General features: G+C 41.2%; 2 protein-coding genes across 2 annotated transcripts in view; one reads left to right on the forward strand and one right to left on the reverse strand.

Annotated features, from left to right (window-relative positions):
• NUDT6 (nudix hydrolase 6) lies at positions 1-12,394 on the forward strand. Its single transcript, XM_035112918.3, has 5 exons — positions 1-356; positions 957-1,160; positions 3,184-3,239; positions 9,082-9,136; positions 11,900-12,394. Exons 1-5 carry the CDS (start codon positions 107-109, stop codon positions 12,289-12,291), a joined length of 957 nt encoding a protein of 318 aa, XP_034968809.3. The 5' UTR covers positions 1-106; the 3' UTR covers positions 12,292-12,394.
• Positions 8,509-26,316, reverse strand: part of FGF2 (fibroblast growth factor 2) — a 22,980-nt gene continuing 5,172 nt past the window's right edge. The window contains exons 2-3 of the mRNA XM_035112016.3: positions 13,949-14,052; positions 8,509-12,940 (exon numbers count right to left, since the gene is read on the reverse strand). Coding sequence (XP_034967907.2) covers positions 12,755-12,940; positions 13,949-14,052 — 290 coding nt within the window. The 3' untranslated portion in view covers positions 8,509-12,754. The remainder of the gene's footprint in view (positions 12,941-13,948; positions 14,053-26,316) is intronic.

Genomic DNA, 26,316 nt, shown 5'->3' on the forward strand with positions numbered 1-26,316 from the left:
CGTGAGCAAAGCTTTACCCATGACTACCGGAAGTCTGCACCATTAGCCTTTCCCCCGTTTCCTATCTCTGAGGCGTTCGCTTGTTGCTGTTGCCGGAGCTGCCGCCATGTTAGGGGCCGGGTGGACGGCGCGGGGCCGGCGGCTCTTGCCGTTGGCTTGGCGGCTCTTGCAGCCTCGTCCTCAGCGCCGCGTTTGCTCGAGTGGGCGCCTTCGAGGAGACGCCGCCGCCGCCTCTGGCCTGGCGGAGACCGGGCTGCAGCCGCTGCGGGATAAGTTTGGCGGGGTGAGCGTGCGCCTGTCCCAGCTGCGTTCCCCGGAGAGCCTGGAGCCAGAAACCTTCCGGAGGTTCCTGCAGGGCAAGTGCATTTTGCTGAGCCTCTGGGGAGACTGGCGCTTCTTTGCAGGGTCTGCGCTCGAGCACCTGCCTGGCAGACCAAAGCTCGCTCATTTATTCCGCGTTTTCCCAACACTTTTTTTCCTGGTGGGCCATCAGCTTGCTGGTTGCGCAACACCGTCCAGTCAAATTTAACGATGATGCAACCTGGATTTCCCGATACAGTATAGGATTTAGAATCCCACCATCCGAATCATAGCTTCATATCCTGGCTTCTTACCCGGTTAGAATGGAATTAATTGAATCCATATTTAGTTTTCTTGCACAACGAAGGAGAAAAGCAACTGTATCTTGCAGCCAAATTGCCTGTTTTTTGTATCTCTCTACGAATACAGCCAGTGTGATTAATGCCAGCAGTTAGCTTTCAGATACAGTGGATCATTCAAAATGATAATTCACTTTAGCTTCTGCACATATTTTATCACTGAAGCAACCATAGCTACCCCACATGGTATAGAGGGCTTGATGTGACCTTCACTTGTTCCAAGCCTCCTAGAGCTAGCGAGCCCCACCTGGCCAGCAATAGACATCAGTGTTTTCTGCTGTGCTTCTCTCCTCCCAGATTCTATCAGGCAATGGAGAACAGAAGGCCACGTAGCAGTCTGGCTGCATGTTCCTATTCTACAAAGCAGATTTATAGCTGTGGCTGCAGAGCAAGGCTTTGCCTTCCACCATGCAGAATCGGACTCTGCTACACTCACCCTTTGGCTAGCAGAAGGACGCAGCAGGTTACCCCATTATGCTACTCATCAAGTAGGAGTTGCAGGTGAGCTTCAGAGAGAGAGAGAGAGAGAATTGTGTATTGTTGTCTGTGTTGGTGCTAACAGTGGCTTATAACTAGAGTTGTGGATCCTGCCTCAAATCACAAAATTTTCCAGACCACAAAAAGTTGGTTTAGGATTATAGCATAGCTAAAACAGTAGAGGGCAGCAAAGACAAAAAATAGTTTTTGATTTGTTTTTAAGGGCATGTTTGAGCATGTTTTCGAGCTTATGGGAAAAAACAATACCTTGGAAGTCGAACGGAATCTGTTCCGGAAGTGCGTTCGACTTTCAAAACGTTCAAAAACCAAATTGCGGATTCTGATTGGCTGCAGGAAGCTCATGGAACAAACTGGAACAGTCACTGTTCGGGACTGTTTGGGTTGGCAACATTCGGAAGCCAAAATGTTTGAGAACTAAGCTGTTCGAAAAACCAAGGTACGAATGTACAGTAATTAAAACATGGCTCGCCCACCCAAGTCTCAGTGATACAAACCAGATCCGCCTCCTCATCTACAGTCATGACTGAGGGAGGTCTTATTCAAAGTCAACCTGGTATTCAACAGGCGCTGCCGCCACAGACCTGAGAGGTAGCTAAAAGGACAAGCACAATTTCCCAAGTTGGACAAGGAGCTGGCACATGGCATAGTCACTGGCTGCTTGTGCTGTGTGCCTGTTATCTGGCCTCTCCTCACCCTACTTCTCCTTACCTAGAACCACCACAAATGAACATTTTTTGTATCAGTACCTCACTCCTGCAGGCTATTTCCATCTCCAGTGAAAATATAATCCTGCCTCTGTCAAGTGAAAACATACTGTAATCCTGAAAGCAGTGTCAGGGTGCATCTCAGTTTCTTAAAGAAACCCTGTTGTCTTCAGCGATTTTTGAAATATAATGGTAGTTAGATTTGCCCTAAAGCACTTATATTTCAAACAAACACTACTTCCTGCCTATTTCTGTGGTAACTCAATGCACAGGAAGATTTTAATAATAACATACTGTATGGTTATTATTTTTCGCGCAAACTTTTTTACAAGACAAAAGTAAAAAGGACATTATGATTGAAACAAAATTAAAATGTCCACTGAGTCATACACTTCATTATGTTGTTAAAAATAGCATAATGCTTTCAATATGTTCTGGTAACCTCTAGGTTAAATTACTGCAACGTGTTATACGTAGGGCTGCCTCTGAAGACAGTTCAGAAACTCCTGCCGGTGCAGAATTCGCTGGCCAGATTGCTCATTCACACTTTGTGCCATAGAAATCTGAGACTCCTTTTGTAAGACAAAAGTCAAGCACATTCTTAGCAGGTAGCTTCCAAATTAATCTGAGCTTTTGCTTTGCATCCTACATAAGATTCCACACCAACTAGAACACTGCCAACCATGTACCAGAAGGACAAAGTCATATCATTGTATGGAAGACTTATGACTAATTTCCTAAGGAATGTCCTTTCAGAATGTTACATCAGGGTTCCTCTTTCATTTATAAACCATTCCTCCCACACATAAAAGTGTGATTAGTTTATTAAGCGTGCATATGGAAATACTTTTGCTTTGGAGTCTATATGCCTTCATAAATGTAATCTCGTTGTCCTCCAAGAATGCAGGATGAAATGGAACATGCAGGCAGCCCACAAGAAGTCAGTGGCTAAACATGCATTCAGAAGCCACTGCCTGTCCATAAGAGGCTTTGAATTTTGGGTAAGGTGGGCAGAGAGACAGGGGGCAAAACTGATGCAGAGCAGAAAGATCAGGTGCACGCAAGGCACATTTTGACAGGGTTGTGGATCATCAGCCTCATAACTAAGAAACATCTGAGCCACTTGTTTCAAATTTGGGGAAGTGATTGCTATATTGGTCTCGTCACGAGAGAAGGCATTTCCAATGGTATCTTTTCTCTAAAGAATCATCCTTAATTTCCCCCTCTCCCCTTAAAAGACATCCAATGCTTTGAATATAACATTCTATCATTGGTTCTTCATTAAAAATCAGAGGATACAGAAAATACTCTTTCTCCAACAGGTGCTGTATTAGATGTCCACACCGGGAAAGTATTGGTCGTACAGGACAGGAATAAAGTAAGTCTTTCACATTATCTAGAAGAAATAATTTGGTGCCGGAGACATACTTCCGCTTGCAGGAAGGTTTTGGCACAAGATCCATTGCACGGATTGCATTGCACGGTCTTGTGCATAAGATCTTGCACACCATCTCAAGATGTGTCCTTGCTCAGTGCCTGCAGTCTTCCACTTGCTCTTGCGCAGCATTTCACAGAACAGTGCCACTACCAGAATTTCTTCCTCTGGCCTATATCAAGATCCAGCCCATTGGCTTGAATGTAGTGAATTGTATTAACAAGCCTGTTTGACTTTTATATCATGTAACGGTTAAAAGTTAACTTTATTCGCTTCCATCTGTAGTGACAAAATGACAAAGGCCAATACTTTTGAGTGTAGATCATCTCTGTGATCATTGTTTTTGTCAATGATTAGTTGGGATAGCAATGGTCTGAAGTAATACTTTTTCATCAGCAAACTATATTTAGAAAGGGCAATTCTGTTCTGGAAGTTGCTAAACAATCTGTACAAAAGCTCACTGTGAGTTTTACTGGATTTTGATGCTGGCATTTTGCTTTTGCTTTTGAGTCGTTGATGCTATCTTCATAATCTTTTGTTTAAACTTAAGGCTTGAGTGGGTTTTGTTTTTTCTGTTTGTGGAGCCTTGACACACTCTTTATTTGGTGGGTTGAAATTCAGCCATTTGTTAAATTAATAATTAGCAAGTGTATATTAAAAGTGAAGTGCTATGTATTCTCACTCCCCAGTGTCCCATTGACCACCACAGTGGAACACTTCTGAGTAAGAATGCCTTGGATCAAGCTGAACATGTCTTGTTTGTGCCTTTAAATGTTTCATAGTCATTACGGGATGTTGCAGACAGAATTACAGGGAGTAGATGGGTTTGGTAGAATCTAGGATGGAAACTGGAAGAAAAATTTAAAACATTAAGCTGCGAGGAGCAGCCTAATTTCTCTTGGTATTTTGGAAAAAAAGCAAGCTACATTTGAGGTTTTAAAAATAAGCTACTGGGCGTCTGCTGTAATTTGCTTGAAGAGAATTTATTAAAAGTTTTAGCAGAGACAGCAAGGCAGCCAAAACTGGCAGAGTAACTCTACTCTGTACAATTCACTCTGTAAGCAGTAACCCATGCTGAATTGTACATGACTTAAAGCTACAATGCATGAATCAATTCCATTGGCATACATGTGTTAAATCTAAATTAGACCTATGGACTTGAATAAGATAATAATAATAATAATAATAATAATAATAATAATAATAATAATAATATATTTATACCCCACCCATCTGGCTGGGTTTCCCCAGTCACTCTGGGCAGTTTACAACACATAAAAATTTGTAAAACATTAGTCATTAAAAACTTCCCTAAACAGGCTGCCTTCAGATATCTTCTAAATGTCATATAGTTGTTTATTTCTTTGACATCTGATGATAGGGCATTCCACAGGGTGGGCACAACTACCGAGAAGGACCTCTCCCTGGTTCCATGTAACTTTGCTTCTTGCAGTGAGGGTACCGCCAGAAGGCCCTCAGCACTGGACCGCAGTGTCCGGACTGAATGATGGAGGTGGAGACGCTCCTTCAGGTATACTGAAGTCCTATCAGTCTTATGGCCCCTACAATATTACTATGTTGGGTTATACTGGGGTTGAAGACAATGTAACGTAGTCATTGTAACCCACGCTCAAACATCATGACGTCGTTTGATGACGTACTCACATTAGTCATGCAGAGAAGGCACCAGTCGGTGGATAGCAGTGGCTGAACCACCCGTTTGCTAGGAAAAGGGGGCCAAAGAGGAAAAGGATTGGATTGACATTGCAATCACAACTGCCAGCACCATAGCCAAGCAGAGAGGGTTTTCTGCTATGCAACCAGGATAGTTGTAATTGAAACCAGGTAAGGCCAATAGCCATGATCTAGCGGGGCAAATACTAGGGCCCCAGAGGCGCCCGTCACATGCTTATATGGCCTGGCACTAAAAAGGTTCTGGGTCAGACAGCTACATCTACCACTGCTTCTCTTACCCCCAAAGCTTCTGATTGTTGTCCCCAACACACACATCGGAGGTGGAGCCAAGGAGTGTTGGGCATTGGCTAGATAATAGTGGCTGTGGATGCCTCAAGCCTGTACTTCTCTTAATAGCGTGGGACCGAGGAGGTGCAAGAGCATGATGCTTTCAGCGCTGCCACCCATTCCCACCTCCCAGTAAGCTTTGAGGGGGCCCTACCTGAGTGAGGGTATCTTGTCTAAGGCTCCATCAAACCGGGTGTCAGCACCAGCCATGATTCAGCAGTGTTAGGCACCCTGGCCCTTTGGGATTGTCAATCATGGGGTTTAAACCCACTTATCTCCATGTTATACTGTGACCACTGTGGGTTCTTTTTCAAACAGAGGCGTGTTTTGTCTGTGACATCATGATGCATTTATAGCCCCAGCACAGCAATAAATTACGCATCTGAGCTGATAACCAGAATAGACCACTATTCATGGGGCTTGCCAGATTATTTAAACTGCACATATACACTTTGCTGCTTGGCCTCATAGCTGAACCTGCCAAAGCACAAGTGTTAGTTGTGGTCGGGGTGGTTTCTGTAATGTGGAATTGGAAGGCAGCCACCGAATATCCATCACACGATAATTGCCTCCACTCACTACAAATCTAAGGTAGATATGAATCAATAACTTGGTTAATTAAACCTCCATCCTCTTAACAGTTTCAGGATCCAGCTATGTATCTTAAATTCAGTGGCAAGTATAGTTGATGAAAGATATGTTAAGAATGGCATAGAAATAATAAATTGAAATATAAAACCCTTAAGAATTTCATATCATATCTTAAGACCATTTATTACCTATACTAAAAAAATGCTGGGATAGTTAAAAATTCTCAGTCAGCAATCAAATTATATATACCAGGAAGCAGTTATTTATATTGTTTTCTATAAGGTCTTGCTTATTTTCAGTTACCTTCTGGTCGAATAATTGTTTTTTCTTCTTCTTAGCTGTACGATTAATTTTCAACTCACGCTAGCTATACAGCACATTTAATTAATGGAAAGGCAGGCATTATATGTTTCATTTGTAATTCAAAAACTCAAGGACAAATCCTCCAATGTAGCAAGTAATGTAAAACTGCCTGCATTTTGACAAATTGCCAGGTTAATGTTTAAGTTTGGCACACAAATTGTAAGCTGTTAACTGGCTACAGTTATATAGTTTGCAGCACAGGAAAATTCACATATCCCAATTTGGAAAAAATAACACATTTTTTTCTGGGTATCTGATGGGTGATGGGGAATATAATATTAATAGATTCAAGAACTAACAATTCCTCCAAAAAATATGTTTAAAAACACACTTTTAAGCAAGGGAGAGTGAGTTTATGAAGAACCATATTGTACTTGTTAAGGATTTGGCTTTCTGCCTTTAAAAAAAAGTTGCTTGAAATTTGCCAGCAGCTACTTTTAGATTCAGAAACAGTGTTACTGATTCCAGTGGTGTGGCCAAATGTATTGAAAGTTCAAAGCCTATGTATTTGTGTAACGGTGACCTGCACTGTGTTAAGAGCTAAAATAACTAAGTTTTTATTTTGGTATGAGCTTTCGTGTGCATGCACACTTCTTCAGATACAGTGAATCAGATACACTGTATCTGAAGAAGTGTGCATGCACACGAAAGCTCATACCAAAATAAAAACTTAGTTGGTCTTTAAGGTGCTACTGAAGGAATTTTTTTATTTTACTTCGATCCAGACCAACACGGCTACCTACCTGTAACCTGTGTTAAGAGCTGCACATGTGACGTCATGGCTGAAGAGCATTAAAATGCAAAACAGTTCCCAGTGATGAAAAGCAAAGTCTAAAGGCCCTTGGAACAAAATAGGTTACCCGCCAATTGGTTTTATATGTAAATGAGTGAAGAACCCATTAATATGCTATGAAGCAGGGGTGGGAGAGTCTGTCTGCACTCTGCTTTCATACCTTCATCTTTTTCCTTCTAATGGGACAGGCAATTTTCTGTAGTATGGCCCCTGTTGCATTATGGAAGCAGGTCACTCTCTCTCTCACTCACACTCACACACACACTTGCTTAAGTAGAAGCAAAAGTGACCAAGATGCATTGCCTAGAGCTGAGGTGCGGAACCCTTTTGAGCGCCAGGGTTAATCCCCCCCTTGGGCAACCTCCTCCTCCTCCTCCTTCTTCATACCCTACCCATCTAGCTGGGTTTCCCCAGCCACTCTGGGGGCTCCCAACAGAATACTGTATTAAAAACACAATAAAGGATCAAACGTTTAAAAACTTCCCTAAACAGGGCTGCCTTCAGATGTCTTCTAAATGTCATATAGTTGTTTATTTCTTTGACATCTGATGGGAGGGCATTCCACAGGGCGGGCGCCACTACCGGGAAGTGGCTGGCTGGTTCCCTGTAACCTCACTTCCCTCACAGAAGGCCCTCAGTGCTGGACCTCAGCTGAATGGTGGGGGTGGAGACTCTCCTTCAGGTATACTGGGCTGTTTAGGGCTTTAAAGGTCAGCACCAACACTTTGAATTGTGCTCGGAAATGTACTGGGAGCCAATGTAGGTCTTTCAGGACTGGTGTCCTTCAGGACCTTCCAGGGGTCACATGTAGTTGGGGGCAGAGGCAAAAGAAAGGGATGCAACTCCTATTTTTATCCAGTAGGCTACATTCTACCCATGCATGAGCAGGGGCAAGGTGAATCAGAAACCTCTCCCCATGCACAGTGTCAGTGAAATATCTAAGCATGCTCCTCTCCCCCAAAACCCTTGCTCGTACTTCATGGCAGGAGCCTTCACCATGACAGGGAGAGAGCATACAAAACAATGGAAATTAGCTGCACTTAGATCCCATTGAAATCAATTGGGTATGCCATTCACAACTAAACAATGGTTGGTTTCAGTGTGGGCTGTGTGCAACAAATTGTGGATCCAACTAATTGACTACAGAAAGTTTTCCTTCTGTTACTGTGCACCGACCAAGTGAGTTGGAAGGATACTACTGCTTTAGGAAACACTCAGCGCCCCCCCTCCCCCAATAACCACACATTAATCTGAAGCTGGTCTAACAAAAATGGGAAAGAACCAGAAATATGTAATGCATTATCCCTGGGGTGCAAATCAAAGCAATGCATTCAATATACCTCTCCTTCTTTGTGACGAATGTCATTAGCAGTAGGTATCACACCATGCTGGTAAAAACCTTTATCCATTTGGTCTTTAAAAATTACACAAACACATGATTCATCAGATGGCACACAAGAACTTCAGCTTTATTTTTCAGCTTCATAACCAAAAATAATGTGGTACACATTGGTTATTACAGACACAAAAGAAAAATTCATAGCCAGTGCAGTATAGAACAGTACTACAATCAATCACTGTTTAGAAAATGTACTGATGTTTGCAAACATTGAAGTAGAGTATACATGATTAAATATTAGATTACATAGGCTCCAGTCCAACAGAGAGTTAGGTGCACTTAAGGCCATAGGCTTAAACTTTCCTGACTCAGCATTGGATTGTGGCTATAGAATATAACTACCTTTAGCAGCTTTTAAAAACTGTTAATGAGCAGCAATGTTGCAAGTATAAACCATCTAACAGTCATTAGACAAATCAGTGTATGTTTTCTTGCAATATAATAGACATCTACTATATGTCTATTATATTGCAAAACATGTAGATACCTAATTGTATTTTGATGCTCACATTTGCAAAAACAAAAGAAAGGACCAGTCAAGAGAGGCAGCAATTTATTTCTAGTGTCTTGTCAAAGGAAACAGATTAACCACATGGTTGTTTTTACTCCCCTTTAAGACAACAAATGCATGGAAATTTCCAGGAGGATTGTCTGAACCAGGTGAAGACATTGGTAAGTACTTGGCTATTTCGGTAATTACATTAAGGTTGGTCCTTCCTCACCTTACAAGTCGTCATGCCTGCAATTTCTTTGAAACTTGTTGATGGCAAATGGGAACTTCTGGCTGAAAGTAGGTAAAATGACGGATCCTATAGCACATTAAAATTGTTTGCAACCTTATTCCTAATAAGTAATTTTTCTTAATTTATATACACAAGGCATGGCATGATTTTATATCTAAAAGAATAACTCAATGAAAACTGTCTTAATTTACTAATCTAGTCATGACATACTTAACTTAGTATTTAGTTACACTGGAAGCATATGTTGATTTTATGAAACTGCTTTTTTGGTTAAGTGAGCATACTTTGTAGCCTACCAACCTAGGCTACACCCTTACCTGGGAGTAAGTCCCACTGAACTCAACAGGACCTATTTCTGAATAGATATCATAGCTGCCAAGTTATCCCTTTTTTTTAAGGGAAATTCCCTTATGCTGAATAGGCTTCCTCGTGAGAAAAGGGAAAACTTGGCAGCTATGTAGATATGTTAATCTCACAAAATATAATTTGTCTGCAAAGTGGAAAACAATGGTATGAATCAACATACCAAAGACAGAATAGCAATTTGGTAGCACAGCAAAGCAGTTAGCCAACATTTTGCTAACGCATCAACAATCAGCATGTACTGTGCAACTCACATTGTACTACATGGCATGGATTATGTGCAGGAGCAACTCCTATTTAAAATTTACTATGTTGTTTCTCAAGGTTTGTGGTGTCTTTGTATCGGATGATGTTCAAGGCAGGCTGTTGCAAATTTTGTTAAATGATACAAACGTTATTATGTCATTATTTTAAAATAAATGTGGCTGCCCTGACATTTTTGTAGGCCAAACCATGGTTTGCAAACCTGCTTCTAACCCAGCCAAAACCAAGATTCTGAAATGGTTTCATGCTAAATACAGCTAGGAAAAACGTTTGTACGTAAATTAATGCTAACCTTAGATATCCCCAGACTTGAAAGAGAGGGGAAACAGCATACATAGGAAGGGAAGAGTGTCATGATCACTAATCTTTTTGAGGGAATTAAGCAGCCCCTATAAGGCAGGCTAGAGGAATTGATTTAGAATCTTACATTTTAATATCTGCCGACTTCCTTGGCCTCAGATGAAGGAAACTCAGAACAGGGAACAAACTCAGAACAAATAGGGAGCCCACTTGAACATTTGAATGGGAGACATAACTCTAGGGCCATAAACTATCTTATACAGTCGTACCTTGGTTGTCAAATGCAATCTGTTCCGAAAGCCCTTTTGGCTTCCGAAAACGTTCTAAAACCAAAGCGCGGCTTCCGATTCGCTGCAGGAGCTGCCTGCACTCAATCGGAAGCTGCTGAAGCCGTGTCGGACATTCATGTTCCAAAGAACATTTGCAAACCGGAACACTAACTTTGCAGAGTTCGGGAGCCAAAATGTTCGAGTCGCAAGGCGTCCAGGATCCAAGGTACGATTGTAATGTCAGTAACGCCCATTGCTTGATCACCCTTAAATCCACAATGAACTCTTGCAATAACAGGCTACTTATTACTTGGAAGGCATGGCCCTGTCTTCCACATGTGCTTCTAATTCTAAGTGCCACTGTATAACCCAGGGGTCCCCAGACTTACGCGCAGCGGGCCGGAGGGCAGGGGAGTGCGCGCCCGTGCGCATGCGCACACACACTGGCGCACTGGCACGCTTCCCGGTCGAAAAAAATCGCCGAAAATCGCTTGTGCGCATGCGTATGGGCCTCCCCCGCCCCGGAAGTGCACCGGAAATGACCTCTTCTGGGTTGGGAGAGGCCCATACGCATGCGCACAAAGGATTTTCGGCGATTTTTTCCGATTTGGAAGATCGCCGCCGTGCTGTGCGCTGTAAGAGCGGGCGGCGGCAGCGGGTGGCGGGGGTCGTCGCGGGCCTGATTGGGAGGCCAATTGGGCCGCATCCGGCCCGGGGGCCGTAGTCTGGGGACCCCTGGTATAACCCATTTTTTTAGTTTACTTATGGGCATTGATACTGTGTATCACCCATGATTAAAACCACAGAGTGATTAATAATTACACATCAGACATATACCTAATTTCATAATTCCTAAATATGCATTTGCTGGACTGGGCTTTTAAAAATTATTTTTAGAGCCACAAACACATTTCCAAAAATTTTAAGTTTTACATATCAGAAATTAATTAATGCCGCCTATATACAAGGCCAAGGTTGTGTTTTCTAGCTCTGCAGTCTTGTGTTTTGAAGCCCAGGGATAGCTCAGTCGGTAGAGCAGGGGACTCTTAATCTCAGGGTTGTGGGTTTGAGCCCCACGGTGGGCAAACTATTCCTGCATTGCAGGGGGCTGGACTAGGATGTTTCTAGTAGTCCCTTCCAACTCTACAGTTTTATGATTCGGGTCGTACCTATGATTAATCATGAATGTGGAGCTCAGTTTTTAAAAAGCACAGAAAACTTTGCCAGCAATTGCTTTGTTTGGTGTAAGGTGGTTTCATATACATTGCATTTCAAATTAAAAACACCTGCAGTAGTGTTTTTATAATATCTACAACCAAAGTATTTTGTGGAGAGGTTCATTTTTTTTGGGGGGGGGGGTATATTTTTCACTCAGTCTAACAGAGGGAGGGGTGGTGCTGTTGAATGTAATCTAATGGCAAAGCGAGAGAGATGGAGGAGAGAATTATAGTTAATGTTTTTTAAAAAAGGGAATTTCTTCTTTTCCTCCTCCTTAGGGAACACAGCAGTTCGAGAAGTTTTCGAGGAGACTGGCATTAAGTCAGAATTCAAGTCCCTCCTAAGCATACGGCAGCAACACAGACACCCGGGAGCCTTTGGCAAGTCGGATATGTACATCATCTGCCGAATGGAGCCTTCCTCTTTCACAATCAGTTTATGCCAACAGGAATGCCTGAGGTGTGAGTGGAAGGATCTAGCTGAGCTTGCCAAGACACCAGACACTACTCCAATCACCAGCAACATTGCTAGATTGCTTCTTTATGGGTATAGGGAAGGGTTTGATAAAATTGATTTAACCGTGAGAGAATTTCCATCTGTGTACACAGGCCTTTTCTATCAGCTGTACCACAGGGAGCTGCCAGAGAATTATAGAAACATGTCAAGTTAGCAACACATTTAGTGTTATTTTTTTGGCTTAGAAAAAAAATCCCTTGTACTAAAATATACGTATATCCTGTTCCAAATTAAATTCCTTTTTCTACCTTCTAAAAGGATAATATATATTATTTCATTTGAAATGCTACTGTTTCTCTAGCTATGCACATTTTTAATCCCCTTTCATCTGAATGGCCCAAATAATAATTATTTTTTAACTCTACCCCCAAACCATCAAGTTGGAAACAAGCATAATATTCAGTTGGTGCCTTGGTGTTCCAGCCTGACACATTCACATACACACATACATGGTTCCAGGAATTAAAACAGTTAGAAGGCTTAAAACAGACACAGTTCTACAATCGATCTGCAAGTGCCAGCTGATCCTGGCAAATATTTGGTCACATTTTTCTGTATTGCGGCAAAGCAGAAGTTTACCACTGTTGTAGTATATTTTATAGACTCTGCCACTAAAATCAACTCTTGGCAGACATCGGAAGGAAAAGGATAGCTTTCTGTCCTCGTCCAGTTTTTGGTCCGAGTTTATACTGCCCAGTTCGTTTCAGTGCAACATACCAATCACTATGTTTACGAGATCGATATGTATTGTAGTTATTAGATTCCAAGCGTTCAAAAAAGAAGCATTCATCTGTTATGTATTTCTGAAAATGAAGGAAGAAAACATTATTCATAGTCTGCTACCATCATGAAAAAGTCTAATCAGAAGGATTTAAGACTTGATCAGTGTTCACACCCATTTAGCAAAAGGATAATATGTGTATACAATCAGAACACTATTTGTTTTATCTTTGAAGCTCCCATAGATAACATGCTCCCACACACCCACATAAATGAAAACTTCCAAATACTACTTCCAAATTAAAGAGCTAGTTTACAAAAAAGATTTAACAGAACGGCTTTTTGTAAACTAGCTGTCTAATTTCCTGATCAAAGGTCAACACTGCCTTATGTAACAAGGAATGGAAAATATTTGGTTTTTATACACGTTAAGCGCCCACCCTTAATAGAGATAAGGTATGTGCAAACTTAAACACACTTCCTTAAGTGTAAATTCCACTGAAATCATCGGCTGCATTTACATGGAATGCTAAACCAAAAATCCTAGTTCAATATGACAGGATATTTATTAAATTTTGTTTACTTCCATTACTAACCCACACTAATGGTAATGTGAATGCTAAAATATACTTAAAGAAAATATTGCTTAACCCCGGCCATCAAAGATAGCCCAAAAATGGAAGTACAGTCAAACTTCAAAACTCGAATGGCTCCGTACTCAAACGTTTTGGCTCCAGAACAACAAAAACCCGGAAGTGCTCCAGTTTTGAACATTCCTCAAAAGTCGAATGGCTTCCAAGACGTGTTTTTCATTTTTTTTCCATTTATTTTGCAGCCAGCCCATCGATCCTCAATTTTCAAACGTTTCAGAAGCTGAACGGTCTTCTGGAATGGATTACGTTCGAAAGCCGAGGTTCCACTGTACCACAGTGGAAGTCCAAGAAAGGTATTAATGAATGCCTACAGGTGGAGCTGTGTTTTCCTGTAACTGCACCAAATTCTGAGAATCTTTAAAAAGCATTAAAGGCATTCCATTACATCTAGCTCCACCCTAATATGAGAGGGAGAAAGAAACAATAGCATTTGCTTACCAGTGCTAACAACCGGCCATCTTCATTCATAGAAAGGAAACGGTTTGCACACACACCTTTGATTGACACGACGCCTCTCTCTTCTGCCTGAAGCAGCAATTTGACTGGATAGGAAGAAAGACAATGTCAATGTACCATAAAGTGTGAGCTGTCATCCATGGGTCACTCTCAAGGGCAGCTCCAATGGCTTTGAATTACCCCAAACCATGTGACCCAACCTATTGCACTACAGAATTTACAGGTTCTTCCTCCACATTTGGAACTTCAAAACTGCAAACTTTGTAAACTATAACATGATTCATACTAATTTGTACAAAGTCTTGACCTAACATAAATATGCAGGGCATTTAACTTTTTTACCTCCAAAACAGTTCAAAATGGCACTAGGATGCAATCTGTCTACAATAAGTACTCGCTTGTGCGTGGCCATGTGAACCTCGAACACGCAGGAGTGGGGAATTGCCTGTAGGTGATTTCAGTCAGAGTTTGATATTTTAGTGTGGCATCACCTGCACTCCTTGCCTATTGATACCAGGCAGGCGCTTTCACTGTACATTTTTTAACGCCTGTTAAAAACATTTTTGTGGGTTAAACCACAGAACCTAGGGCTTACCAATCAGAAGGTCGGCAGTTCACATCCCCACGATGGGGTGAGCTCCTGTTGCTTGGTCCCAGCTCCTGCCAACCTAGCTTCTTTGAAAGCACGTCAAAGTGCAAGTAGATAAATAGGTACCGCTCCGGTGGGAAGGTAAATGGCATTTCCGTGTGTTGCTCTGGTTCGCCAGAAGCGGCTTTGTCATGCTGGCCACATGACCTGGAAGCTGTACACCGGCTCCCTCGGCCAGTAAAGTGAAATGAGTGCCGCAATCCCAGAGTTGGTCATGACTGGACCTAATGGTCAGGGGTCCCTTTACCTTTATTCAAATGTTTAAGAAAGTTGATGTGAGTTCTGATCTGCTTTCAGTCTACTGCTATTTCAACTTTTCAAATGTCTTAATTTATTATTGTTAATCCTTCTAAGTGATAGTTTTATTGCTTTATCTTTTTGTAAACCACTATGAGGTTTTCTGCAATTAAGCTGTTTGAGAATTTTATGAAATAAATATAATCATACGGCAAACAAAAAGCATTAAATGATTCCTGTCTCTCTGCATTTTCCTCCCAAATTAGTTTAATGTATTTTTTCTGTATGCTTTTCAAAACCTGCCAATATTTGATGGAGAAGATCCTAATCATTTATCCTGGAAAACAAAACTCAGAACTAATCTACTTCATTTCACCAATGTTTAAATTGCCAAGGACACTTAACGGAAGCAAGGAAAGAAACCATCTTACGGTTGTGTAGCACTTAAAATAAAACAGAAACACTACTCTGAAATATCTTTATAGCCCATTTTCCATTTTTTTCCATGTACTACCAAAGCCTGTTTAGTCATAAACAGGCTCTTAAAAGTGATTCATATAAATTGCTTTCAGACCATTATAATGGATTTGATCTTAAGAACTATACCAAAACTTACTAGACATACATAGCTGCCAAGTTTTCCCTTTTCTCGCGAGGAAGCCTATTCAGCATAAGGGAAAATCCCTTTTAAAAAGGGATAACTTGGCAGCTATGTAGACATAAAATATTTGTTGATGCTACTTAAACTGAATGCACTCCAGAAATTTGAAATGCAATCTTTGCTACTGACAAAACTGAAGATGCAGTGCACTTTACCAAGGAGTAAACCATAATTAGGTAAGTGTACCTGCCTCTTTCCCCCCTGCAGTGGGAATGTGATTTTGATCTGGACAATAGTCAATGGACAAGCACTATTTTCTGTTCAGCACTGCAGCCTCCCCAGGCTGTCCCCCCCGCCCCATGCCCTTAGCAAACAAAACCATGCGTTCTTTGTTATACCCATCTGTGTATAATGTATTGTTTGCCCCACGGATACTGGTTTGGGAATTGGTTGCACTTTATACCTTATATAAAATAAGGATGTTATGAAGGCATAGATACATCTTTAATACCAATCTGAAAACCTGTGCCCAATCAATAAAATTGTGATGGAGGAGGGAATGGGAAATTCTTTTAGATAAGCCCTGACACTTCCTTATATCTATTTAAAGGGGAGGGGTGTACGTCTATCAGTCCTAGCATCTGCCTGGACCGGGGGGGGGGGGTCAGGAGGAAGCAGAACGCATTGCCCTCCCCTGATTTTACTCCAAAACATTATGCTGCTGTACATCCTTGGGCTGTGAGGGTAGGGAGGAAATGGTGCTCATCTACCCCTCGAGAGATTCACGATGCTCTTAAAAAACCACTTGCCAACAAAGATGTGAAGAAGACACAGTATCAGTACCTTCATGGACATTTAAGATGATACTAACCTACAGTAAATGGGCTGGACATATATGATAAACTTTATGTGGTTTAAATAACACTGTAACTTGGCTAATGGGAAATGACTTTGGTAAGGTGTGTTGCATCCTCTTCAGCTAAACAACGGTACTATTGAGAGACAACCAAACCTCAATACAGTATTATGAAACATAAGACTTGCAAATTAAAATTTCACTGCATCCTCAGAGATGGTATTAAGTCGTAGAACCAAAAAGCAGGTGTTGAGTTTGGAAACCGAAACCCATTCAATACATTGGATAATATTTTGAAACTCAAGTTTGTATTAACTGTTTAACTCAAAAAACCATTACTTTTGACAATGTGAAAGAATTATAGCTATTTGTTTACTGCCAGCATAAACAGTACCATGTAGTTGCCAAATTTTTCAGAGGAAAAAAAATACATGACCAATTGAAAAAGCAAGCTATTTAAACAGTGGAGAGAAAAAGGTGAAACTCTAACTTCTACCTTTGCTAAGAAGTTAAAACGATGCCCTGTATTCTGCAAACAACATTCTACAGAAGTGTGATGACCAACTTTATTCCGAAAAGTCAGAAGCAATATTTTTACACTTAACTGGGGGAAATATTATATTTGGCCTACATTTTCTTCCTTTCTGCCTTCTTTAAAATTCTCAGAGTCTTATGGCAGGAATCCCTTCTCATATACTGACCAGATGTGTTATCCAAATGGATATATTGAACGCTCAAAAGTATGAGATAGCTTTCAACGTGGTTTAAAGTGGAGTGCTTTTAAGTTTGTCCTGGCCAATCTAAAAATGTCCATCAGAGAATAAAACCATTCTTTTATACCCACTTCCCAGAGTCTTAGTTTTGTAGAGCAATATGTTATTTCATTCCTTATTCAAAAAATAGGATTTTTAACATACAGTCTGAATGCCAAATGAAAATTATATGTCAGCATTATAATGTATTTTAATGAGAATAGACGGTCAATGAAAGCTACTAATCATCTGGTGTGAGAATAACAAGAGGACTGTTCACACATCCAGTAAAACTAAGGCATGCTTTGTTCAACTTAACTTAGTATTATTTATTAAATTTATATACGTACCCACCTTTCATACAAAGATCACAAACTACAGTATTATTAGTTTGTTTCCTCCCACCAAACAATGAAGCCATGGATTTCTTGTTGGTTTACAAACCATGGCTGATACTAAGTGTAACTAAAACTTGGTGTTCTGTTTGAACCCAACAACCTTGCTTAATCATTCTTTGTTTGACCACCCCATTCCATGGGACAAGGGCAGAAGGCAAAAGCAGCTGAAAAACAAGCCAAGCTTTGGAGAAACAAGCCACAGCTTGCTTGCTAGTCTGTAAGATGGCACATGGTTTGTCAAACTAATGAAGGTTAAACTAAGTCACCATTGGAGCTAAGTGTTTTGTTGAGCTAGGGCTCCAGCATATATTAGACCAGGCTTCCTCAACCTTGGCCCTCCAGATGTTTTTGGCCTACAACTCCCATGATCCCTAGCTAGCAGGACCAGTGGTCAGGGATGATGGGAATTGCAGTCTCAAAACATCTAGAGGGCCGAGGTTGAGGAAGCCTGTATTAGAACAAAGCAGAGCATGTTATATTAATGAGCCAAAGATTAGAACGACTTTGAAGCAGATGTGGCGGGGACATAAGAAGTGGAAGGGGAGAAAGAGAGACATCATAAATATTCTGTGGAAATAGAGAATTGGATGGTTGAGGTGGATGGGCTGCAGTAGTAGAGCACTTGCTTTGCATGCAGACGGTCCCAGGTTCAATCCCAGTTGGTGTAGACAAGACTGCACTAGATGGACCAATGTCCAAATCAGCAGCTTCTTCTGGGTGAATTGCAGAAAATGCCTCCCACAGTAAGTGTCCCAATGCCCTTAAAGATGGGTATACTGGGCTACTGGTCACCTGGGGACTGAACAGCAATAGGTGCTTGGATATATGTTTTACATTCAAACTATGAAGGGATCACTCAGAAGGAGTGTGACTATACTATGTATTTACTTCAGTGCATCTTTTCTTGAAAGACGAATCTCTTAAATTAAAGGAAGCCCGAAGTTATTTGATTTTGCATCAGCTTTCCAAGTTATAAAACCCTTCTATTGTCCATGCTTTTCTATATACAAAAAAGATGTACAAGGATACAGGTGCAACAGACTTTATACTTTCATTATACAACAGAATTTCTGTGAAAGGCCTCATTTCAGGGGAATGCTAACAGATAATTTGGGATTAGCTGGCATATCCTGCAAAGGACCAGTGCTGCCTAATATAGAACAAGCTTCTGAATGAAGAATGGGAGCTGTTCAGTTGTGGTTATTTTCTGCTCAATGCCAGCTTTAATTTTTATGCATTACATAACTGTGGGAAACACTTCTTCTAGCTAGTACAAATGACATAATGCATGTAACAAATGCATTTATGCTTTAGAGTAGCTATTTCTTCTAAAAAGCATTTACAACTTAGCTGCAACCAGCTGTCCCCCTTGTTAGAGAGGCCGTCGTACAGAGGCAACGAGTTAGTTTCCCCCTGTGTTTCAGAGGCCTGACTGGCCTCAACCACCAGAAGTCAGGTGCTTTGTTTCATGTTGTGGAACATAGTCATACCTTGGGTTAAGTACGCTTCATGTTGCGTACTTTCAGGTTAAGTACGCAGCGGACCCGGAAGTGTTTACTTCCAGGTTCCGCCATGCGCGCATGCACAGAAGCATTCTACGTGCTCCGCATGTGCGCAGAAGCGCTCTATTGGCGCTTTGCGCATGCACACTATCGCCTCTCGGGTTAAGTACTTTTCAGGGTGCGGATGGCACCCCGGAACCAATTAAGAACTTAACCCGAGGTACCACTGTACTTTCATCAGAGATTCAGAAGTGATCTTTGCTTTTCACATTTTAGCTGACTCTTAAAGATATAGATATAAATATTTTGCCAACAGGCCTATGTAGATGTTAAGAAATTTTGTGGAGAAACCAGTAATTTTAATGGTGGTTTTGTAGTGCTTTAAATAACTTTTCTATGTATAAAAACACACTCTGAATTGTATACTGGTTATTTCTGTAATGGTTCTAACAGCACAATCCTATGAATGTTCAGTTATAAATGAATTCCATTGTGTAGAAAGAGGCTAACTCTTTAGTAAGTGTGTGGAGGACTTTGGCCTTATGGCACAATTCTACACCTATCTACTCAGAAGTAAGTCTTACTGAGTTTAATGGAGCTTATTCCCAGGTAAATGGGTATAACATATGGGATTGGGTGCATACTTTTTCCTGGAAGGAAGCCTTATCAAACACAAGAAAACAAACAGGCATAGGATTGCTTTGTAAATCTGGTAAAAGCAATCAGTACATATTTTGTTTCCAAAGCACCTGGTTTATGAATAATGTTTAAGGTGGTGGCACTGAAAACACTGTCTCTGGGCTGAGAACCAAAATGCCTGTGACATTTATACTGAGAATGAGTTTCCATACAACTCCTACTTCCAGAGGCGAGGAATTAATGAATTGTCAAAAACACGAACAACTTATACATTGTTTTTAACGGCACTCATATATGCCTCCCTAGGAATCCTTCCCTTTTCATTCAGTTTTGCTAGTTCTGCCCTTCAAAACCTAATGCAATGCATATTGTGGCACATAAGGAGGACAGGCACCTAACTAAGGCTGCAATGAATTCAATGAGACTTACTTCTGAGTAGACATGCCTAAGATTACACAGCGAGATTCACACCACTACCAGCATCCTTAGCCACAGCTATGTCTCCGTGAGGGATTTCTTGTTCTGATAAGCACGGTTATTTATTTATTTCAATGTATATCCTGCCCTTCCCCGCCAAAGAAGGCACAAAATAGTTTCAAAAACATAAAGCATATTTTAAACTTCTAAAAAATAATTTCTTGGTTGCCAGTAACCATATCTTTCAGCCACCAAATGGTAAACAGGAATGTTTTTAGATTCTTCCTGAATGATAATAGTAAGGGATACAGCTTCACTTCACAAATGGGAACTCAATGGGAAATCAGAACATCAGAATCACAGCAATATAAACTGGAGTCCAATATAAACGCAATCCCTGTACAGCTAGTTCTTCATTCTCCCACCTAAACCCCACACAGCTAAAATATTTTTATATAAGCTGTTACAAAAACTTAGCCCGTCTTAACACAGTTTTAAACCCATTATCAGCACTTAATATTGTCAGGCCTAGCTGCCTCCCTGCCTCCCCATCCCTTGTCTTTTTTTAGTAACTTCTGTGATCATCCTGTCTCCCAAATATCTGCATATCAAATAAAATGACCAAATAAGAGATTATTATACACAACAAATCAAAATCCAGGTAATGTGAGAAAGCAAGTAAAAAAGTGTTTGAATCTTACAAGGAGAGCAAAGAAGGTAAAGAAAAATCATATACACAATCTGAACTCTCTCTAACGTGCAACTAATTTACATCAACTGACAAAATAATCAGCAAAACACTTCAGTTTACAAGAAGGGAGTTTGTGTACTCACTGAAAAAACCCAGGCTGCACGTCCCTGGATCAATGACTACCATTACTACCATCTCTGCTACGGAAAAGGCAGTTCCAAGCCAAGAGTTCGAGGCCCATCTCCAACATATTTGCAGAGGCCCTCTAAGGAAAATCCTTTCATGAGGCCCCTGCGTGACATACACTGCGGTTAAGTAACTGGGCCAAATGCATATAAGTTAAATCTTGCTCCTGCACATTCGACTAAAGAGCACAGGAACAATTAATTGGGAGTCTTCTTTGCCTGGTACTAGAAAGCAGCTAAACATACCTCCAAGAACTAATATACTCAGGGAAGGATGCTAAAAGATGTGAAATCTGGAACCGAACTCAATGAGACTCACCTCCAAATAGACACACATAGGATTATACTGGAAAAGTCACTTCACACAATATAAACATACACAAATAGGCGAAAGGACTCGCCAACCATAGTCTATGTAGGGCTTCCAGATGGAGCTTTCAACGCAACCCAGTGGCTACTCTCCCACTGTAAGTAACAGCAGCTGACTTTCTACACTTCAGCAGCGACAGCATTTTTTTACATATGCATTCTGCTATGTTCTGTTCATACTAGTGGCTGTAATACAGCCAACATGGGTAAGTAAGAGGCAGGGTGTCAAATCACATCATTTCAACATGTTGGTTTTAAAAAATATATAAACATCCTGCTAAAATGTTGCTTAGCAGAAGGGTAATTGGGGAATCTAAGGTGTGGCAATTGGGTTCACAACCTGACCTGTCCCCAGAACAAGTCAAAATCAGACCTTTTCAAAAGGATGGGGACAGTGGCAGAAGAACCCTCTCTGTCACCCGGGGTGGGACGCCGAGGGGCGGGCGAACTGCCCAGTGACACATGCACAATGTCCGTACAGACTGCGCATGTGCAGCATCCCGTACAGTCGCCATGCAAGCAGCAGCCCATGCAGTCGCCCATATGGGCGCCATGTGGACGCTGCGTGAGCAGCACCCACACTGACTGCGTGCACGCCTCCGCCGCTCTACAGCTGGGGGGAGGCAGCGAGCCACTTTGTCACACACACCCCCCCAGGCAGTGCCCGGGGCAGAGCACCCCCTCCAACCCCCATACGTCCCTGGATGGGGAAAAGCAGCACAAATGCCATCTATACCTACAGTTTGCTTTGCTGTTCCATTCCTTCGATAATGTATTTTGCAAGCTCTCGCAACAATCAGAAGAACAGGGTAAAAGGTAAGAGACTGCGGTGAGCGGGGCAGGGAGTCTCCAAAGCCATTTACAGGTTCCAAAATCAATGCAACACCGAAATATGCTCCCCAAAGCAGCAAGAAGTCACCAGAAAATTTGGAGCACCAGTATGCTTCCAGCAACCAACTCCTGCCGAGAGGCTATCACATTCTCAATCAGCTACAGCCTTCTAACACGTTTCAAGGGAAATGTTAAGACTATGATTCTGTTATATAATCTGAGAGACATTTAATATTCTAATTTTCTGAGATTGTGAATTTGGGGTATTCTTCAGCTGTACGCCATGATCATCACACAACAAATAAAGGCTTGACATGTCTCACTTTGCATGTCATGAGTCTATCTCCTATATTGGTTTCACCTTTTAAGTTATTACTGAAATAAATGAACTTTTCAATGATATTCTATTTTTTTTAGTTTCACCTGTAATCACCTTTTTGATTGCAAGGAACAGCAGGAGAGTGGGGAGCCTTAGCGGGGGAAAATGATCAGAGTAGAACAGGTTAAGCAGTCTTTCTGCCTCACTATTCATTCTTCCAGAATCCAGTCAAACTGGCAGCCTCCCACAATTGCTTTCCTTTAAAAAGAGAGAAAAAGAGGCATCTGCTGTGTAACATCAAGCAAGCAGCTAAGGATGACATTTTCCTGGGAATCTTACAAGGACTGGGGGGGGGGGATGACAAGAATTGTAAAAAGGGTTAATATAAGAACTGGAGAAAAAATGAGGTAGAAAGGAGATGGTAGCTGGAGAGAAAGAGTAACTTCTAGCTGCTGCTTCTTTTTACAAAAACAGGGTGGGAATAAATGGAAGAAGGCAAGATGGACAATGAAAAAAGGCAATTTAAAATGAGAGGGGAAAGAAGAAAGAGCGAAAATTAGCAAAAGGGAAGGAAATTATTCCAACAGAACATGCTTTGGCACTGAAAATGGTGAGGGAAAAAAGGAGAGTTTATAGTGAGAGAAAGAACAGGAAGTTGAGGGTGCAGGATGAGAGAGAAAATGAGTTTTTATTCATCACCTGGTAAGGGTTTGGGCTGCAAATGTTGAGCATTAGAAAGTCAAAGATGGAACAGACATTATGGAAGCCTAAAAGTGGCCAGCATGGTACCCTTGAGATATTGTTAGACTACAGCTCCCATCATCCCCAGATGACACAGGCAGTGGCTAAGGATGATGGGAGCTGTAGTCCAACAACATCTGGAGGGCACCACATTGAGTAGCCCTGACCTAGATAGCGATACAACATTCACTTGAGAAAGCAGAGTAGAGAATACTGTAGAAAATGTGAGTGATCAATAACCTTTAGCCTTGGGCCCTCAGAAGAACAAAAAGAAGGATTGTAAGGAAGGGATAGAATAGGAAGAAAGTGGGACCATAAGAAATTATGAACCCCAGTTTAGGCGCAACCAAATAGCTTGATAATGAAGTCAATGAACTAACCTGGTTAGAGTATCAGGCTTTTTGCCAGAAAAAAGGACTCTGAGAGAAATGTGAGCATGAGGCAGAATTACAGGTTACCTAACTTTTGGTTACCTAACTTTTCCTTAAGAAAAAAGACATCCTTTCCTGAGCAGGTAATCAGCACTGTCAAACCGGACAGCACCAACCATATGTTCCACACTGCACAGGGCCCTAATCCATAAACAAGCATCATGTAAATGGTTCCAGTTGCTGAACACAGGAATCAAGCCATGTTTGTGCACGTGAAGCTTCTATGATGTTAATGTATTATCTTCTATTAATTTTTTGCATTGAAATTTTTATTTCTGAACTATGTGTTGACACATTGAGTATGTGCAGCTTTTGGAGTAGACAATTAGTGAGCTGGCAACAAGCCAAGTTAAACAGAGTATGTTAGGAAGTCTGCTTGGAGACAGGGAAGCATAGCAACAGGTGGTGATTGGCTAAGTTCTCCCTTATAAGCAGTATGACACAGCAGTTTGTCGTTGGAGTTTAGAGTTTGGAATAGGAGTTTGAATCTTGTCTATGTATATAGTAACTTGTACAAAAGCTGTGCTTTATTCTGCTGTATATAATAAAACTAAACAAAAATCAAGTTACTAGTCAGCAAGTTCTGTTCCTGGTCGTCCTCCTGGAATTCACTGACTTGGCAGCTGGTAGCAAGAGTTATGGTTAAGATCCATCAACACTATGTTGCAATTTTAAATGAAAAGTGGCAAATAAATGGCATAAATAAATAAATGGCAACACAAGTCCAAGTCCAGAAAAAGCCCGTGCAGGACAGTTGAATTCCAAATATGAACTATTGTTGCTGAGCACAAGTAATCTGTCATATATGAAAAACCACAATGTTTACTGTCGGTCTCAAAACAAGGTTCATTGACTGTGCCGCATTATTAGTTTTGTTTGGGGTTTTTTAAATGCACTCTCAAATATATATTAATTGGATATTAATGCAAACTATTTAAGTGACATACATGCTGTTGGTATCTGTCTGTCTTGAGAGACAATGGAATGCACCTCTGGGGGTGAAGTCAAACCGCTGTGTCTGCAGCACAGAAGCAACCTCCCTGGGGCACAAGCCTGCGCAGTGTATATAGAAGTCCTAAGCTACCCATATGACAAGACCCCAACCTCGGACTCACTGATGTGGTCCAAAGAAAAACAAAGCAATATGTTTGACACCAGCTTGGCTGCAGGGGTTGCCAGAAAGAGGCACACAAGGCACCATCCAACTGTCTTAGGGACTCCACTCCGGACTTATGTGTTTGCTCCTTAGCCTTTTCTTCTCACAAAGATATCCCGCAAGGCAGCGGAGGTTTAGGACCAGAGTTTTCCTTCTCCTAGATGGGCTACCTTCCCAGGTTGATGAGCCCCATTCTCACCCACCCACCCATGATGTACATGCAGAAACCGCCTTCTTGACCATTGGACCCACTATTGGTCTCATCCACTCAATTGGCCGTCTTCACATGCAGGAACGTCCCAAACTCACTGAGGGTTTGAGACCCATCAGCAAACCTCACCTGCTTTAGAACACTTCTGCTTTAGGGAGGCTTTTAATCTTTAATCGGTTATTTTATTCTTCTGTTGGAAGCCGCCAAGAGTGGCTGGGGAAACCCAGCCAGATGGGCGGGGTAAAAATAATATATTATTATTATTATTATTATTATTATTATTATTATTATTATTATATTCTAGGTTGCCATTATTTCTAGGGGGCATGCAGTCTCCTACCAGCAAAGTCAGGTTGTGTAATTAAAATTGATTTTGAGTTCTTGAGGAATAAACTTGCTTCCTCCCAAAATTAGATTTTTTTTGCAATTTTTTTAAAGTAAAGGTGAAACCACTGGAAAGTATGGGGTAACATTTGTTTGACACACAACGTTGTTTAACCTTCCTGCAAAAACAAATCAGAATGAATGCCTGATATTGCAGTCTAACCTCCCCATAAATTTTGTGCAAACAAATCAAAATGAATGCTCAATAAACAGGTCACTGGAAATCAACACTAGTTTCCCTTAGGCTGTACTTTATTGTTCTTTTAACACATGGACACCTTGCCTCCTATCCCTTGCTGGGGGTGAAATCTAGCTAAGTCATATTTTCTGATAACCACCTAGAATTCTCAGTTCTTTAGCATACACAGACAATATAAACTTTGTCCAACGCAAGTATTGCCTCAGGGCAACCTATACGGATAGCCCAACACACAGGCATCTGATAGGAAAAAGATAAAAATATATTTAACACAGAATACTGTTACCTTGTTGTAGATAACTCAAGCAGACTTGTGATGGAAAAATATATTATTAAGCCTCATGCCACTCTGCATACATTTTACCAAGTTTCAATGATGCTCCTTACAAGAGATCCCTCAATATTTCAGAACATGTTTGGTGATGGACACATACAAAGCAGAAAAAACTTGAAAAGGGTAAATGTGGAAGTGAGGGCAGAGTAGGGAAATGGGCTGGGATATTTTTGTGTGTGTTTCTTGTATTGTATGTGCAAGTACCACAGAACCCTGTGCTTCCACTTTTTGGTCAAAAACAACAGCTTTGAGGACAAAGTAATATATCAACTTTCTGAGAAAAACTCTTGCTTACAAAGGAATGAACAATTAGGTCAATCTGTGCTTTTAATCTTTAGCACATACTAACTTGCAGTGATGCAAGTTACTGTAAGCACATCTCTTCAAAGAACTAATCCACTAATGAATTCTTATCTCCCGGAGATCTCTTGTTTCCGATATACAGCTG

The sequence above is a fragment of the Zootoca vivipara genome, chromosome Z1 (assembly GCF_965207765.1).
Source record: "Zootoca vivipara chromosome Z1, rZooViv2.hap1.1, whole genome shotgun sequence".
Taxonomy (NCBI): Eukaryota; Metazoa; Chordata; class Lepidosauria; order Squamata; family Lacertidae; genus Zootoca; species Zootoca vivipara.